This window comes from Choloepus didactylus, chromosome 12, assembly GCF_015220235.1.
Source record: "Choloepus didactylus isolate mChoDid1 chromosome 12, mChoDid1.pri, whole genome shotgun sequence".
In the NCBI taxonomy this organism is placed as follows: domain Eukaryota; kingdom Metazoa; phylum Chordata; class Mammalia; order Pilosa; family Megalonychidae; genus Choloepus; species Choloepus didactylus.
Genome location: NC_051318.1, coordinates 93469631 through 93488900, shown reverse-complemented (window position 1 = coordinate 93488900; position 19270 = coordinate 93469631). Strand labels below are relative to the sequence as shown.

Genomic DNA, 19270 nt, shown 5'->3' with positions numbered 1-19270 from the left:
CCAGGCAAGGAATTGACGTATTTCTATCCTTTACATGCACATCTATCACTTCTATTCCTCCTCCAGTATCAACTGTGACTAAAATTTGCTCAAGTCCAGATTTTTTTTTTAATTATCTCCCCACCTGTCTTTACAAATACATCTAGTAACTACCTCTCCATCTTTCTACTAAAATTATCCTCATTTCAGCAAATGACATCTAGAGAGGAACAATCACCTGCTAAATCTCTTACATGAAGGTTAAAGAAACACCTTCTTTACAACGTAAATACATACGATTTGTTATTAAAAAGATTATTCCTGTAACGTAAGTTTCTCTTACCACCAAGAAAGCATTCCTACAAGACTCAACTGCATACCATTTTCCCTTCATTAGTATGTTTAATAGTTATGTTTTGAAAGACTAAAGGAAAGAGTTTTTGTTCAGTAAATATTCACAACATGTATACTTTATTACCTGGTCAACTGTAGTTGTTAAAAATCTTATTAAAATAAATAGTATAAAAGAATTCTGCCATCTTACGAATGTACCCTTAATACTGTTATGCTGATCTAGCTCCAAAATCACCTACACAGGAATAATTCTACAAAATAAGTGCACTCTCTGATCCCTACCAATGCACCCATCATTTTCTTGAATGAAAGAACTTGATAACAATTACTGCTTGAATTGTTAATAGGAAGAGAATAACTAAGATGGTTCATAGGAGACTGCTGTACTCTCAGAGAGGCTTTTAAAATGAATATTATACAGAAATGTTTTGCAGGTAAGTATTTCCTGAGTAATTGCTAGGTTCAAAAGCTAATTCAGGAGAAGTTAGAGCTCGGACAATAAGAAAGAGATGAGAGTTATCAGACTTTATCACAGGATAATAATAGCTTCTCAACTTGACCAGGGAGTGGCAAAGCCAAAATAACTTAATTCTCAAACATCTGGAAAGGAAAACTGCTTTGTTTATTACTTCCTTACTAGGAGTTACACCTAAAATGGGCTTGCTTAGCTTTCACTGACCTCTTTCTTTCTCAAATAAATTAACGGAGCAATTCAGAGAGATGATTCAAGGATCAGACGGCCCCAAATTTGTAGAACACAAGAGTTCTCAGTAAAATATCTTGACTAAAGAAAGTACCAACATAGTGCCATGCAAATTCCCACTTGCATATGTTTAATACTTTACATTTCCATGCCGTTCAACATCTCCTATCACCTGCTAAAACTCTAGCCTTTGCGTTGCAGGAGACTTAATACAGCACATTCCTCTTCTCTTCTATTGTAACAATAAACCTGGATGTCCAATTTTTTAATAAAGCAAATATCTATTTAAATAAAAGAATTATATAAAATCAAGATCAAGTACAATGCCTACCTTCCCTCCTTTCGTGGCGCCGATCGTGAGACTGGGAAGTTCGTTCATGATCATGCCTCCCTTTCTCTCGCATTGGAGAGCGATGTCTCGGAGGACTTTGCTTTCTCTGAGGAGAAGACAAAGAATGTGTGGGATAAGGAGAAGCAGAGCGCCGTAAGGGTGGAGTTACTGTCCGCTGGTAGGATGGTGAAGGAGTTCTTTTCCGACGAGGAGAAGGAGAATGCCTTTGAATTGATGATCCTGACTGTGAGGAAGATGAGTGATGTCTGGAAGATATAGGAGAGTGATGCTGCCCCATCGGAGAAGTGGACCTAAAGGGGGAATAACCACCAAGTAGTCAACAGTCTTCATTCCCAGCCAAAGAAAAATCTTTACAAACAAAAACTGAATGTAAAAATTAAAGCTAAAAGCAAAATAAATCCAGGATAAATTCTTAATTCACAAAGTCACACAATTATTACTAATGATTTTTAAATGTATGGTTGATTTTTAAGTAAGTTTGAGGCCACAGCTCTAGATGAGGTCTGCATTGCCTTTCTCCCAAGCTTTGGCTCCAAAGCATATACACTTCATTTCCAGGCAATTTTTCCACTGTGCACAGAGCACCTCCCTTGACTCCAAGCATGGGATTCACTCTTGTTGGACGTAATCTCTGAGAGTGTGAACAGGTACTTAGAGGAGGGACCCACAAACACCTAAAGTGAATACATACTAGTGAGGCCTAGATACAAAGTAGCTGTGAGAGGTACCTGCAATTCAAGGCTATGGGGAAAAGGAAAAACTATCACCAGCTAAGCAAACAAAGTTTGTGCTGCCTGGGTTGGCACTTAGAATGGGGAAAGAGTGCTGGGATTTAAGGAAAAGACAAAGTATATGCTGTCTTTATCTTAAATAATCTGCCCTCATTCTTGGACATCACAAACTGAGATCTAGTTCATAAATAATTCTTGGTTTAACTAAGGCCTCCTCTACCCTCTTCAAATCATCTTCTTTTCCTGCTGCCAGAGAAACAACTTATGACCCCAAGAAGCACATCTGAATCATTCTAGTGTCTACTATATCCTGGGCCCTTGTCCACACTGAATATGCATAACATGTACGTGGTTAGAGAGCTACGCTACCCAGATTTTGTGCATAACTAAAAAGGAACAGAATCAATATTTTAAAAATAACACTGCATAACATCATATACCCTGATGAGTATCACATTCCTCAAACCAATCATTTTGGGCTTATTTCTTGAGTATTGAAATAAAATATTACTTTTTACTCAAAAAAATTCTGACTTTCCAGTTCGTATATTTTAGAATTGCCTCCAATTCTAAATTACATTATCTCCAATTATAGAACTGTCTCTAATAAATATTTGTTTAATATCCACAATGGTAGCAAGATCATATAAGGGTCTAAACCAGGATTTCTCAATCTCAGCACTGCTGACCTTTTGTACCAGATAATTGTAAGGAGCGGTCCTATGTACTGCAGGATGTTTAGCAGCATCCCTGGGCTCTACCCACTAGATGCCAGTAGTATCAACTCCTAACTCCATAAGTCACGACAATAAAAATACTCCAGACATAATCAAATGTCCCCTGGATAGCAAAATCACCCTCATTTGAGAATTACTGCCCTAAATCATGCTGTTTATAAAGGATGCTTTAGTAAACTTTTATCAATAAGAAGTTTAAATCTATAAAATGTTCCTAAGTCAGAAAAGTGATGAAATGTTTTTGTAAAATACTGAACTAGGCAAATAAAGAAAAACACTTATCTGAAAAAGAGTTGACTTCAAAAAAAATCAGCTAACTAGAATACCAGGTTCATCTAACCATGTTTGTTATCTGTGATTTTACTAAACCTTTATGCTTTTAATAAAATTTTGCTGTTCCTTTACTGTATTTAAAAAAAAAAAAAAAGGCAATCAAGCCAGTAAAACTTAACTGATTCTAAATAAAAATATATTTATATACAGACACAAGTGGAAATGCCCAAAGTCTCTTACCCAAATTTGGAAAACCATTTATATTATCAATGACCATTCAAATGCATTCTACTGAAAAGAAAAATCATTGTTAGTTTGAGACTTAGAATGACTGTCTTTTGGTGTTTTTTAATTTCAATTTTCATCAGGTTCTGATCTGAAATGGTGAGGGTGACAAAATCTATCTAAACTGATAAAATAAAGAGAGGGGTTCTACACTGAACTGGCATTTTGGTTAGTTTTGAGTTTATTTCTGAAGTATACTCAAAATTATTTTCAGAATATTTATAATATCCTTTAGTTATTATACCACAGAACTAAAAAAAAAAGGTCTATATAAGCTCTATCTTTCAAAAAGCACATTATAGCCCAATCATGTTTCTACTCAAATTTGGCATCTACAGCATGCAGGAGAAAAACTTCAGTTCAAGCTTAGGATAATCAAGCTATCATATGTATGGCCAGAGCATCAACATGTTGTCAAGTTGTGACTTCAGTATGTTAACCATATTCTTTCTTCTTACCCATCCTGCAGGAAAAAGAAAAGTTTAACAAAACTACTGATTTAATTAAGGCACCTTTACTTCTCCTTCTCTGTTACACTACTCCTTTTAAAGTCTGATGAAGAATAGTGAAAAGAAAGGACCCAATTACCAAACAAGATGGGTCAGATTATGGATATTATGTGCCTAATGATACCAATGTCCAGTCTGCATATACAAAAGGCATGACTCTGTAATAAAACTGCCTTGAAATCTGACCAAAATTATTACTACTTTGGCTATAGACTATAATGGAGATATTTTTAAATACATTTCAACTAAGAATAGCAGTAATTTCAGATTAGCTAGTCTATGCTTTAGAATTGGCTGGTTTCTTACCTGAGGAAGAAATTTTGAAATTCAAATAAAGAAAATAGGAAAGTTTATTGCCGGAAGAGCAACTCAATACCTGAAAACACAAACCTATATACTGTCAGCAAGAGCACTGTGATTGATAGCACTTGGAGAAAGCCAATCATTAGTCTAAGTAGACTCCAATCAAAAGCCTTTTAATGCTCCTATAATCAGGACATAATGTGCGATGAGAATATTCAGGGTGTATTTTACTTGGGGGAAAAAATGTGAAAAGTCTTTAAAAAGAAAAACAACTGATGCAAGTAATTTCACCTAAAACCCTGTACTGTTTATCTCAGGCTTTTTAAAAAACAGTAACAAATTTTCACAATATATTTTTTATTTCTCAAATATGAAAATATGCTTACGTAACTAATATTGACAGTTGAACCTTTAAAATCATCATGTAAGAGTATCCTTATTATTTTTTTAAAGGATTACAGAGCGTCGCCACTGCTGCTCTTGGTGGCACCTCCCACCGGTGGCTGCTCCGCACGGGAGCTCGTGTGGGAGCCTGAGGGCTCCTGAGGAACCCAGAGGCCCGGCGGGAGCGCAGCGGGGAGCTGGCCGCTGAGTGTGGGCGAGCCGGTGGCTAGGCGTGTCCGCCACGGCGCAGAGCAGCTCAGAAGATAAAATAACAATCCACTTTATAAACCATGACGGTGAAACACTGACAACCAAAGGAAAAATTGGTGACTCTCTCCTAGATATTGTGGTGGAAAATAATCTAGATATTGATGGTTTTGGTGCATACGAGGGAACTTGAGCCTGCTCTGTCACCTCATCTTTAAAGAGCACATATTTGAGAATTTACAAGCAATCACCGATGAGGAGAATGACATGCTTTATCTGGCCTATGGACTAACAGACACATGATGGTTGGGCTGCCAAATATGTTTGACAAAGTCTATGAACAATATGACTGTTCAGGTACCTGACGCGGTGGCTGATAGAAGACAATCCACTGTTACGGGCAAGAACTCCTAAGCTAGAATAAATAGAAATACTTTCATGAAATTTTACCTATTTTTAAAAATATTATTTCTTAATGTAATTAAATGAGACATGGATTTATTATAACTAGCTTTATTATTTTAATTCACCTTGTATAACAACTGAATTTTGTAGTTCTGAAAGTGTACAATCCTTATTTTGCTTAAATTATAAAAATGTCAAGCAAATATTAGAAAATAGTTAATACAATAAAACCCAACATATTTTACCTTCTATTTATTTGTTTTAGTTAATCTTATGTCTGCTTACCTATGAGGTAGATTAAAAAGCTGTTACTATCCCTGTTTGATCTGGATGAAGGTGGGGATCTAAAATGGCTTGTCTAGGGTCATACAACTAATCAGAAGATCTGGTACTAGAACCCACATCTTGTCACTACAAGTCAAATGTTCAGACTGAAACTGGAAAAATTTATATATATATATCTTAGAGCAGTGATTATATATGAATGTGTATGGACAAAATTGCTCAGTGAACAATTTCAAAGACATTTATTAACCCATTTTCAAAGACAAGTAGTATTATAAAGAAATATTTCAAAATTTGATTCATTGAGAAGCAAAGTCTGAACACAGGCATTATAACTCTATGAAAGAAGTATGACCTCTGTTCTGAGAGTACTGGAGGAATAAACTAAATATTAGATGTCTTTATTCTTTCCTGTTCTAAGCAGAATGGCCCATCTTTGTAATCCTTTTAATTACTGTGAACTGTAAATCTCTGTCTGCAGCAGAATGGGAAACTTATGAATTAGGTTTTCTCTGTCCTGAGCCAGAAAAGGAAAAGAACAGGCTGCTGCACTGCACAGCTCTAGGGGGCACCACTCTCTGAAACAAGGCTGAAATTACACGGCAGTGTGTATCAGTCCCAGGAGTACCGCAGATAACCAACTACCAATGGAAAATATTTGTATCTTATTTTCACTAAAACTAAATTTGTACAAGTTAATAAAAGGGTAGACAGTTTACTCTTTGGAAATACAGTAAAACTAGGACTAATTGTAAGAAAGATCAGAACAAATTAGTGAAAAAAAATGTGAACTATAAGACAACTGAATTAGCTTCAAGTACATCATGCAGTGTGGACATTTTTACAAATATCTGTCTAGTACTATATTTGGCATACGATACTATATTATGTCAACTGGGGAATACCCTCAGGCAGCTCACCTTTTATCAGCAAAAGATAGATCACATGCGCAAATTTGCTTGAACTAAAATGACCAATTTGCCAAATAAGGATTCTTTTAAAAGTAATTAATATGTAAATCATGATTAGGAAGAACTTGCAGTTTCTAATGTTCATTAGGTGTTTAATAACTATTGTATGCCTTCTATGTATGGAGAGCTTCAAAATAATGTGTTCTCTTAAGTAGCTTCAATATTCTCCCGTATTCTTGCATGGATTACCCGAACTTTCCTTTCCAGAGCTACATGGCTTTAGATTTCAAATTACAAAAGTTCAAATTAACGAAGTTGAATTGTATTACTTAAATAATACTTACTAAACTTTTTTTTTAAAGGACTACGGGCACTACCATAATCAACTCCATTTGCCAGTGGTAAAATTCAATACAACATGGCAGACCCCTGACATGTAGAAAAATTTAAGTTCTACTATTTTACATAAGAAATTTGCTCTTATTAAATAATATGCTAATTATTTAATTTAATTCATTCAATAGATATTAAATGAGCACCTACTTTGCTCCAAGCACTTATGGCACTGAGGATAAAGAGGGAGAAAAGACAAACCATTAACATAATAATAATGATACTAATAACAATAGCAGTTACACATAATGCAATTACGTACACAACATTGTTTTAGGTACTTCATGTATATTAACTCATTTAATCTTTTTTTTTTAACTTGCTTGGAAATTGCAAATAACCTAATGTCTTTAGAGCTTAGCATGCAGAAGAATGGCTCCACATTGTGATGGACCTCCAGGTGGGGAGATGTCACTCTCCAGTACAGATCCTTGAGGAACCACTGGAAGTGTGACAGTCACCCAGGTGAATGTGGCTGTATGGAATGCTAAGCAACTCAAAGGGCCTAATTAGGAGACACTGTAACACTTCCAGGTAGAACAAAGGCCTGCCTGTCTGAGGCAATGGTGGCTCATGTTTTGCTTGAACTCCTAGGCTGCCCAGAAGCGTCTGGCTTAACCTATTCCTTAAGGACTTATTACAAATCTCCCAACTCTGTCTGCTTGGATCTCCTACACAATCTCCCATGTTCCCTCAACTCCAGCTACCCTGGCCTCCTTGCTGTTCCTTGAACAACTAAGAAATCCTATCTCGGAGCCTATGACTTTCTTCTTCCTCTGCCTGAACACACCCCTTTCTTCATTCCAGTCACTGCTCAAGGATCTCTCCCCACTGACCTGTCTCAAGTAGTACCCCAGTCATCCCTCTCTCACTTCTTACCCTGCTTTATTTTCATTCTTGACATTCACTACCATCTTGCTTTACCTGTATGTTTTTGCCACCCTACTTTCCTTAGAACGTAAACCCTGTGAGGTTAACACTTTTTGTTTTGTTCTCTGATATGTACCCAGTACCTAGAACTATGCCTGGCATACAGTAGGTGCTCAATAAATATGCATTCAATGATTTAATAAATGAATGACTGTCACAAATCCCCCTTTCCTCCACCAAACTGTTCCACCATCAAAAGTACTGATGGTCACCTCCTTAATCAGTACTTTCCAAACTTTTCCACATCAGGGCAGAGAAAATAGAGTAATATCTGGTCAGTGTAAGGGTATAAGGGGGAGCTTTGGGGATATCTATATGGTGCTTGGTGAAAAAAAGTAATGACATTTTCTTTTTTATATATAATTAAAAGTAAAAAAAAATGAAATTTAATTTTTATAACTACAACTTTATGAGGTAACTATAACTGAGGGGTTTCATAGCTAGTAAGAAATAGGGCTAAGATGGAAAGTCAGTCTGTATCGACACATAGTCTATAGGGTATGAAACAACAACAACAAAGCAGTACAATTTCAGCTAATGCAATAAAGTCTATAAAACAAGGTAATAAAATACAAACTGTTAGTTCAAAAAAAAATTGTCAGGTGGACTACTTTAGGTTGCTTGGTGAGGAAGGGCCTCTGCAGAGATGATGCTATCTGAGCCAAGATGTGAATGATCTGAAGGAAGAACTTTCCATGCAGAGCTCAACAAGTACACAGGAGGTAGGAGCATCCTGACATGTGAGAACAGAAAAAAGACAAGCATAGCTACAGCTGTGAATGAGCAGAAGCGTTGTACAAGACAGGGTCAGAGTAGGCTGGGGCCAGATGGTATGGCAAAAGTCTGGATTTTATTCTAACCATAAGGGAGATCATGGAGAATTTTAGGTAGGGAAGAGTCATTCAAAATCTAATAAGATCTTACTTGCCTGAATAAATCCGTAAGATGGAAAAAAAAAATGTTTCTGTGTGAAGATCTGTTTCAGATCTAGTAGCTTGCTGTCTCTTTGCACAAGGGGTAAATATTCCCTGGAATATTTACCTCGATCTACAAACTGGGAGAATATTTCTGCCTACAGAAATCTTTCAAAAGATCTCTCCTCCATAAATATATAATGGTCCTGGTAAAACATTTGATTCAAACAAACCAACAGAAGTTCTAGATAATACATGTAAATCTAAACCAAAATACTACTAATTTTGGTCAAATTTCATTTTTGTATTTACGTACAAGTGAAATAATTTCAAAAGTCTCAGTTTAAGAATGAAGAATATTAAGATAACCTTTAAACAAACAACATCCTTTAATGTTATTCAAATCCAAAATAATTTACCATTTAAATAATGCAACACACACTGGCATAACATGAACTAAGACAAGTAGTTCCTATCTTCTGCCTGGTAGAGCAAGTTAAAGCTCTTACTTTCTGCTGGGATGTAGTGGGGTGGTAAGGATATGTGGAGAGGGCCAGACCACCAGGGCATCACCAAACCACAACCAGACTAGGATGGACTGTGATGCTGCAGCTGGGTTCTGGGAACACCAGGCTTGTCTCAGTTATTTCATTAATCACACTATAACACAGCCCCACTTATACTGGACTGAATTTCTGGACACTATGTACCATATGATATACTGCTGACTGGACCAATTATTGGAACAGGGTTAAACTTCCCAAGTCCACCTCCTGTTAGGGAAAATCTGCTTGAAACTACTTGAGAATAACCTTTCTCTCAAGTCTCTTTATTCCACAAAGTATGTTGGACAAAGTTGAAAAGTACAATTTTCAGGGCCATGAAGAGCATTTTTAGATTTGGGCTGCTCCTGGGTGCCAAATTTTCCCAGTATCACACCTACAAATGAAAGCTCAGGCCCTGGTCATTGGACTAAATATGAAAAGCTAAATTTTTTTTCTTCAAATGTTATTTTGATATTTAAGAAACAATTTCATTTTTAACATGTCTATCATAACCTCAGAATGCTACATAATTATGGTCAACTATACTACAAATGTTTTAAATGTTTAAATATCATATCCCCAGTCTAAATTAGCCTTCATATGGAAGCACTTTTTAGATCTATAGACTGGGCTTAATTAAATACAGAAAAACAAGACAATGTCTCAGCCAAGCAATTACCAACATGAGTAAAAGGTTCCATTTCAATATTAAAAGGTTCATATACCCCTTCATGATATTAATTGTGTTAATATCCACAGATTAGGAAAATGTTACAAAAGTTACTACAAATTCAGCAATGCTTTTAAAGTCTGTATTTTAAAATTACATTTCTCCTTTTTTTAGGTTGTACATTTGTTACCAGAATATTTTAAAAAGCCAACAGAATACCACAGTGAACCCTAATATAAACTATGGACTATAGTAAATAACATAATTATAATAATACTAAATTTTATCAATTCTAACAAAGGTACCAAGCTAATGCAAAATGTTAATAATAGGGAAAATTGTGTGTGAGAGGGACGGTATATGGGAACGTTGTGCTTTCTGCATGATTTTTCTATAAACCTACAGCTATTCTAATTTAAAAAAATGTTTTTAATTAAAAATAAACTCAAAAAACAAAACGGTACCCAGGAATAAGTTTGAAAAAAGTCAAGAAACATAAAGTAAGAGAAAACCATACACCTTTATTTAAAATGTCAAAGAATACCTAAATAAATGGAGAGATAAACTGAGAAAAAAACTACATTCTCTCCTTTTTTGTTGGGAGGTGTGTGTGTGTGTGTGTGTGTGTGTGTGTGTGTGTGTCTGAGAGAGAGATACTGGGATGGTGATTACATATTTTTAATTATCCTTTTCTTTTAGAAATATATACTAAAATATATATAAGTGGAATTAACCAATTGTGCCAGTTTGAATGTATTGTGTCCCCCAAACGCCATTATCTTTGATGTAGACTTGTGGGGCAGACGTTTTGGTGCTGATTAGACTTGCTTGGAATGTGCCCACCCAGTTGTGGGTGGTGACTCTGGTGGAATACTCCCATGGAGGCATGGCCCCACCCATTCAGGGTAGTGGATCAGTTTATCTCTCTCCGCTCTCATTTTACTATAAGCTGCAGTGGAGCCATATAAATGAGCTGACTCAAAGAGAAGGAACTCAGTGCAGCTGTGAGTGACGTTTTGAAGAGGAGCAAGCTTGCTAGAGAGGAACGTCCTGGGAGAAAGCCATTTTGAAACCAGAACTTTGGAGCAGACGCCAGCCACATGCCTTCCCAGCTAACAGAGGTTTTCCGGACTCCATTGGCCATCCTCCAGTGAAGGTACCTGATTACTGATGGACACTTTATGGCCTTAAGACTGTAACTGTGTAGACAAATAAACCCCCTTTTTATAAAAGCCTATCCATCTCTGGTGTTTTGCATTCCGCAGCATTAGCAAACTAGAACAGATTTTGGTACCAGGAGTGGGGTGCTTTTGCTGCTGAGTTTGCAAATACCAAACATGTTGGAATGGCCTTTTAAATGGATAAGGGGAATATTCTGGAAGAATTGTGAGAAGCTTGATAGAAAAGGCCTAAACTGCTTTGAAGAGACTGTTCGTGGAAATACGGACTCTCAAGATACTTCTGACGACGCCTTGAAAAGAAATGATGAATATGTTGTTGCAAACTGGAAGAAAGGCAATCCTTGTTTTAAACTGGCAGAGAATTTGGCAAAATTGAGTCCTGGTGTCAGATGGAAGGAAGAATTTGAAAGCGACAACCTGGAATACTTAGCTGAAGAGATCTCCAGACTACATGTGGAGGATGTACCTTGGCTTCTCCTTGCAGCTTATAGTAAAATGCGAGCGGAGAGAGATAAACTGAGAACCGAACTCTGGGGTTCAAAGAAACCAGAAGCTGATGGCTTGGAAAACTACAGGCTTCCAGGGGATGGATTCCCAGAAGCTACAGCCCAACGTGAGGATGTAACCAAACATGGAACACAGCCACCATTTCAGTACAAGCCAAGATTGGAGATGGAATTATCCAGAAAGGATTTGTGGAAAGTCCTATTGTCTGATGGCTTTGACCCCTGTATGCTTCATGTGAAGCCAACAGAATTTTTGTGAGATCTTTACAGACAGAACTGTTGCCAGTCTGGACTGGAGGAGACAGACAAGGAACAAACTGAAGGAAAAATTTCTTCAAAGACAGAGCCATGGAGGTTGAGGTCTGGAGTCAAGAGGTCTCGGGCTGGGAGAGCGGAGTGGCCCACACACATGGAAAGGGTGAGTTTGCCCTGGAGGTTGAGGGTGGGACTTCTGCCTGGATGCTCAGGGAAGACTTTGCCATACCAGGTCCCAAAGAGGGTGGAGCATATTCCCAGGGAATTGGGGAGAGCCTGGCTGCCACCACACTGTTCTGAAGGGGCTGAGCATGTGCCCTGGAGATGGAAGGGAATCCAGGAGCTGCCCCTATGTTTGAGGAGGGTAGGGCCAAGAAAGTGGTCTCCCCAATGTGTGGATATGTTGGAACACCCACCCAAGCGTTTGGAGAGGAAAGGGGTGCCGCTCTCTCAAGCCCCAAGGAGAGGAAAGGGGTCCCGCTCTCTCAAACCCCAAGGATGCAACATCATTCTGTTAATGACTCTTGGACGTTGAAATCTAATGGAGTTTGTCCTGCAGGTTTTAGGAACTGTTTCAGTCCTGTGAATCCTGTTTTCTTTTCAGTTCTTCCTTATGGCAATGGGAATGTTTATCCTATGAATGCCCCTCCTTTGTATATTGGAAGCATATAACTTGTTCTAAGTCCACAGATCCAAAGCTAAACGGGAATTATGCCTTAGGACTGACCACACCTATAATTGATTTTGACGGGATCTTGTACTTAACTATTGTTACTGAAATGATTTAAGTTTCTGTGATATTGTTGTGGGATGAACGTATTTTGTATATGGAAAGATAATGTCATTTTGGGGTCCAGGGGTGGAATGTGCCAGTTTGTATTGTGTCCCCCAAACGCATTATCTCTGCTGTAGTCTTGCGGGGCAGATGTTTTGGTGCTGATTAGATTTGCTTGGAATGTGCCCACCCAGCTGTGGGTGGTGACTCTGGTGGGATACTCCCATGGAGGCATGGCCCCACCCATTCAGGGTGGGCCTTGATCAGTGGAGCCTTATAAATGAGCTGACTCAAAGAGAAGGAACTCAGTGCAGCTGTGAGTGACATTTTGAAGAGGAGCAAGCTTGCTAGAGAGGAACGTCCTGGGAGAAAGCCATTTTGAAACCAGAACTTTGGAGCAGAAGCCAGCCACATGCCTTCCCAGCTAAAAGAGGTTTTCCGGATGCCATTGTCCATCCTCCAGTGAAGGTACCCGATTACTGATGGACACTTTATGGCCTTAAGACTGTAACTGTGTAGCCAAATAAACCCCCTTTTTATAAAAGCCTATCCATCTCTGGTGTTTTGCATTCTGCAGCATTAGCAAACTAGAACACCAATACTCTGGTAACATGGCCAATTATGATTTTTGGAGGAAAGTACTCGATCCTCAATGCTAGATCATCAGTGGCACAGCCTCAAGAATTAATTACTGATTCTCAAATTTTTTTTTGGGGGGGGGAGTGGGCAGAAGTGTAAACTTTTCTGGGACACTACAGGCACTCTGCCCCTCACCAAAACACACACATATAAACTGACAAAGTTTTACACACAAATCAAGAAGTCTGCTGTCCCCTAAAATCCACCAATGGACTCTGGGTTAGGAAGCCCTCATCTAAAAGGCTGCATAATGGGAGACACAGAAGATGGGGAGAAGGACTAAAGTCACCAGATTGTGTGGCTTTGTTACATCACCCATGCCATGACCAAACCTTCTGGTAACTTAATAGGGATCCGTCTTTAAGAAATGTAAGCAATCCCCCATATCCAATAGGCCTAGGGAGCCATACTTACTTGGAAGGAAGCCAAAACAAAACAACAAAACCATATTCTGAAGAGACATTATTTTACACACGTCATTAGTATATTACTTCCATCCATAACAAAGCTTCTGACGACAAAGTGAAATGCAATTTTTGTTCACTGCTGCATCATCAATTTTTAGAGCAGTACCTACCACACACTAGGTACTCACATAATTGCTGCATGAATAAATGAATTAGCATACTATAGCACACAACAATCCTGGTAACCAAAATACTCCTAATAAGCCCTTTCTAAGTAACATTTAAAGTAACTTTAAAGGGCAATTTTCTACAAAAGGATTAAGTACTAACCTTTAATTACATACCCACCAGTCTGAAAGCAGTAACAAAGATTCTTAACATAGTGTTTGGTTTTAAAGTTAATAAATTCTTTATTCACAGCAGAGAGAAATGGAGATAAATCCAAATAACAGACCTGCCTAAAAACCTTGGAGATTACATTAATTCCTTCAAAATAAAAACACCTTTTCAACCTTGTCAAATATGACTTGAGAACTCATGTGCAAGTCAGGTACCTATACAGTCCAGTATTCCTAGTTCTACGGTTTCATTTCCTTAGACAAAATAAATAAACCAAATTTTGATTTTTCTATACAGCAAGTAACAGGATAGTATGAGGCATACCATGTTGCTCCTGGTGGAGGAAGCCAGAGAGAAAAAATGGAAAATGAAGAGGCAACACGTGAATACACACTTCCTCGTAATACACAATGTTTTACCATTTAAATGGTCAACTATCCAGGGACGTGTGTTAAGAATCACCTCTCAGAGATTTCCAGGTCAAAATAACAAAACAGTATGAAGAACCGTTAGAAAAGAATGCTTCTTTGATACAATGGAAATCAACAAGAACTTCTCGTATAGTTGTTAACATCTGGTTTACACTTCGTCTTTACAAACAAACAAACCGGACTGAGTAAAAAGAAGAGTATGCTTTATGAAAACATGTTCAAGAACTGTGGATACACCAAGCAACCATTCCCTTATTGTTCCAATGAGGCATAATGCAGGGAGACTGCCCCAGCTTCCCAGGTCCTATCGACAGGTGGGAGAATCATTATGGCTCTTCTAAGTCACCAGAGGGGGAGAGAAAAAAAAAATCTCATATAAGTCACTTAGACAAGATGATCTCTTCCCAAGATAAAGGGCTAGGCTTATCATAAAAATCTGATTTTTGGAAAAGACTGGGTTTTGTTGAACCTCTGAAGCTGTATTAACTGCTTACTGAGTAGATAATTTATCCTAAATGGCATTACAAATAATCAGTTTGGAGCTTTCCAGATAAAGTGCCAGATGAGACTGTTTTTACTCTAATAATCTAGTTAGTTATTTAATAATATGAATAGAAATGCCAATTAGCAAGTGTAGCAGAGACGACAATGGCCTACCTCAATATCCATTCTCTCCTTTCTTTTTAGTAAACACAATTTTATCTGCCCAGCAAAGGACTAAATTTCCAGCCTCCCTCATAGCTAGATGTAACCATGTGACTAAGTTCTAGTAAGATGAAGAACAGTGTGTTAATCCAGGAAGATTAAGCCTGCCTTTCCTCCTATGTTCTGCTGATTCGAATACGGATGTAAAGGCCAAAGCATCAGCAGTCATAGTCAACTACGAGATGGCCTTGAGAAAGGAAGCAAGTACAAGGAAGAGAGATAGTGCCTGGATCCTCAATGCCTTTATGGAACACTGTATCAGCCTGGGACTGTCTTCCTCTGAGCTTCTTTAAAGGACAGAATAAACCTACCTGTCAGTGGTTTCTAAACTTTGTTGAAAATCAGACTCACCCAGCAAGCTTTTAAAAACTTGGACGCCTTGGTTGCTCCTCAAACAAATTAAATCAGAATATCTGGGGATTGAAACCAGACATCAATAGTTTTTAAAGACCCTCTACTGATCGCAATGTGCAGCAAAGCTGGGGAATGCTGCCTTATGTGCCTGAGTCCCTCAAATCAAGTCCCTATTACTAGAAGCTGATTCTAACTTTAACTGATACTATATAAGTATTAGGAAAAAAGTAGAAAAGTTAGAAAAAACTTAAGTATCCTTATGGCTACATTCTATTAATCATTTAGGTTAAGTGAAAACAAATAGAAAGGCATTCTTCCGTATTACTACCATATAACTTATTAAAATAGGAAAGCGAAGAGTGTATTTATTGAGAACTCTGGCCTATTTTCTTAAGTATTATCTCATTTAATCCTCCCCTCAACCTTATGAGGCAGTTATGCCTATTTTACAGTTGAAGAAACAGCAGCTCAGAAAAACCAAGTTCAGGGTCTCACATCAAGTAACTGGCACAACCAGGATATAAGTTCCTGTTTGCATAACTTTAAGGCCTGTGTACTTTCCATTATACTGTAACACAAGTAGAAAAGAGATTGAGATCCCTCTAAAGAATTATATCTTTCTTGGGGAAATATTCATTTCATAAAAGAATAAATTTGAGAACTAATCTGATTTGACCCCTTCAAATCTGTAAGCACTTCATAAATCTTGTGAAATAGAAAATAATAGCTTTAAGCTGACTTTTAGAAAAAGGATATTTGTTCTACGTAGTGTCAAATAAATGAATTTTTAAAATCAAGAGTTCATAATTGGTCAGTCCTTAAAATAAATCTTTAAAGTATTATCTTTAAGAGTCAAGACCTTCCAGATTGTTCCTATGCCAGATAAGCTCTGAAATCCAAAAGCAGCACTCTCCAAAAACATCAACCAGTTTCATTCCTCTACCTCATAATGCTGACACCCCTTTACAGCATGAAGAAGTTAGAATGGTCATTGCCCAGATACCCCTGAAGACTGAGAGAACGATCACATGAAAGGGAGGAGTTATATCAGAAAAGTTAGGATTTAATTATGATACAATTATGACCACTGACTCATTATATAGATACTTCTTTTTACTTTTCAGTATATTAGAATAGCCAGAAGGAAATATCTAAAATTGCTGAACTGTAACCCAGTAGCACTGATCTTGGATAAAGATTGTATAATTATATAGCTTTTTATCTTATGACCGTGTGATTGTAAAACCTTGTACCTAATACCCTCTCTAGACAGGATATGGTTAGATGAATAATAAAATAAAGACACGCATGGGGAAAAAAAAACACTACTGTGAAGAAAAAAGCAAAAACTGATGGACAAAAAAAAGAGAACTATTAATAAAAAAGTATTTGTTAAAATATATAGAATCTAAATTTGTCAACGTGTGGCCCAAACTCTGTATTTTGAAACAATCGCTACGTTTCAAAATAAACATTTTCAAAAGGGTCCCAGCTCTTTCACTGCCCAGCTCCCTGAATTCCACTCATATAAAAGTTAAAGTTTATTGAATTAGCCATCACTCAATATGGGAATAATTAAATAGACATAAACATAGTTAAAAAAAAAAAAAGTCATTAAACTAAAGCCTAAAAGCCTCTGAAAGGTAAATATTTTTGATTCTACTTACCTTGGCTTGTCTCTTTTTTCTCTTTGTCTTTCAAAGTCACGTCCTCTGTCTTTTCCTTCTCTTGGTTTTTCTTCTATCCTGTCTTTTATTTTATACTTTTCTTTATATTTTTTCCCAAGAGCAATATCTTCCTGTATGGGTGGGGGTGGACTAGGAGTACGAGGTCCTTTCTTTTTACTTTGGTTGCTCTTGGAATTCCTGAAGGTAACACAAAGCTATCATTAGAGGTTCAAGTACGTTCGAGAGATAAAACAAATTTTTTTTTTCATTTTAACAAAGAACTTTTTTCAAAAATATTTTTTTAATGAGGTGAAACTCAGATAACATAAAATTAACCATTTTTAAGTGAATAATTCAGTAGCATTTAGTGCTTTCACAATGTTGTGCAATAACCATCTCTATCCAGTTCCAAAATATTTTTATCATCCCAAGGAAAGGATAAATATTTTATCATACCCATTAAGCAGCTACAACCCATTCTCCTTTTTCCTCCAGCCCCCAGCAACCATCAATCTGCTTTCTGCTTCCAAAGATTTATCTATTTTGGGTATTTCCTGTAAATGGAATTAAAAAAATATATGGCCTTTTTTGGTCTGGCCTCTTTCACTTAGAATAGTGTTTAGCAAGTTCATCTGCAATGTAATATGTATCAGTACTTTATGGCTGAATAGTATTTTAAAAAAAGCAGTTTTTTTTTAAGGCAGCAATCTTTTCAATTATGACCCTTTACATTTTGCATACTAGTAACTAATACTATCCTACCCCCTCCCCCCAAAAAAACCACAGAAATGAGCAAAGAATTAATTTACTTGTCACTTATTTGTTAATGCAACTTATTATTACAGAAGTTTATAAAGATTAGGTTTTGAGAAAAGATGAGGGGATGGGAAAAATATGAAGAGACTTTTTCAGTAAAGGAAACAACAGCATAAAATTAAACAACTGCTTGACCTGCACATTTTTTTTTTTGTAGTAGGAAGTACTGTTTTATTAGTTTATTAATGTGCTCACTGTAAAAACAAAAAATTGAAACTAAAGAAAATATGGAAAAATAGACAGAGAAAGTAAAATCCACCTGTAATTCCTCTACCCCATTGACAACATTTTGGATATACTTCCAGACTTTTTCCATGTCTCACACACACACAATGAACATTACATTATAATGTTTTGTGAAATATTTTTATACTATAGTGTTGACATCTTTCTATAACAAAAGTAGATTTATGTCATCATTTTTATAGACTGTACAGAACTTCCTTGAATAGATGCACTGTAACTTCTTTAAACAATCTCATATTGATTGGCTTCCAGATTTTCACCATTATAAAAACACTAAAATAATTACGTCATCTTCAAATGAAATCTTAAATATCATTGGTAAACATTCATTCAAATCTTTTGAGTCTTGTTTAAGAAATCTTTCCAACTCCAAGATCATAAATATGACCTAAAATTTTGGAATTCTACCTTTCACATTTAAGTCTTCAATTTACTTGTAACTGACTTTTTAGTGTATACACCATTATCCTTCACTTAGCACTTTAACTAATTTTATATAAGTAGTATAACTTTGAGCCCTTACACATCCCAAACTGTCTTTACCTCATATCTAAATAATGGTTTGACAGGATATAGTATTTTAGAGTCAAAATTCTTTTGCCTTAACTCTTAAAACACCAGGGTAAATCTTCATGATCTCAGATTTGGCAACTGCTTCTTAGATATGACACCAAAAACACATGCAACAAAAGAAAAAAATTGATGAACTGGGCTTCATTAAAATTAAAATCTTTGTGGATCAAAGGACATTCTCAAGGAAGTGAAAAGACAATGTGCAGAATGGGAAAAAATAGTTGCAAATCATGTATCTAAGGGTTTGTAAGGCTCAAAATCAAAAAGACAAACACCCAATTAAAAAATGGGCAAGAGTTGAAGAAACATTTCTCCAAAGAAGGGATACAAATGGCCAGTAAGTACATGAAAAGATAAATACATGAAAAGATGCTTAACATCCTTAGCTATTAGGGAAATGCAAATCAAAACTACGATGAGATACCACGTCACACCCACTAGGATGGCCATTACTTAAACAATAGAAAATATCAAATGTTAATGAGGATGTGGAGAAGCTGGTACAC

The 19270-nt window shown here is 36.7% G+C and overlaps 1 protein-coding gene across 12 annotated transcripts in view; it reads right to left on the bottom strand.

Moving 5' to 3' along the window:
- ZC3H13 (zinc finger CCCH-type containing 13) overlaps nt 1-19270 on the bottom strand; it is a 109090-nt gene that overhangs the window by 42396 nt on the left and 47424 nt on the right. For 9 of the 12 annotated variants that reach the window (XM_037799774.1, XM_037799773.1, XM_037799772.1 and 6 more), the window contains 3 exons: nt 17130-17327; nt 5179-5232; nt 1368-1678 (listed from right to left, as the gene is read on the bottom strand). In XM_037799774.1, the coding sequence (XP_037655702.1) occupies nt 1368-1678; nt 5179-5232; nt 17130-17327 (563 nt within the window). Of the gene's footprint in view, nt 1-1367; nt 1679-5178; nt 5233-6961; nt 6968-17129; nt 17328-19270 lie in introns of those variants that run through there. The other 3 variants (XM_037799779.1, XM_037799780.1, XM_037799781.1) reach the window with 2 other exon arrangements.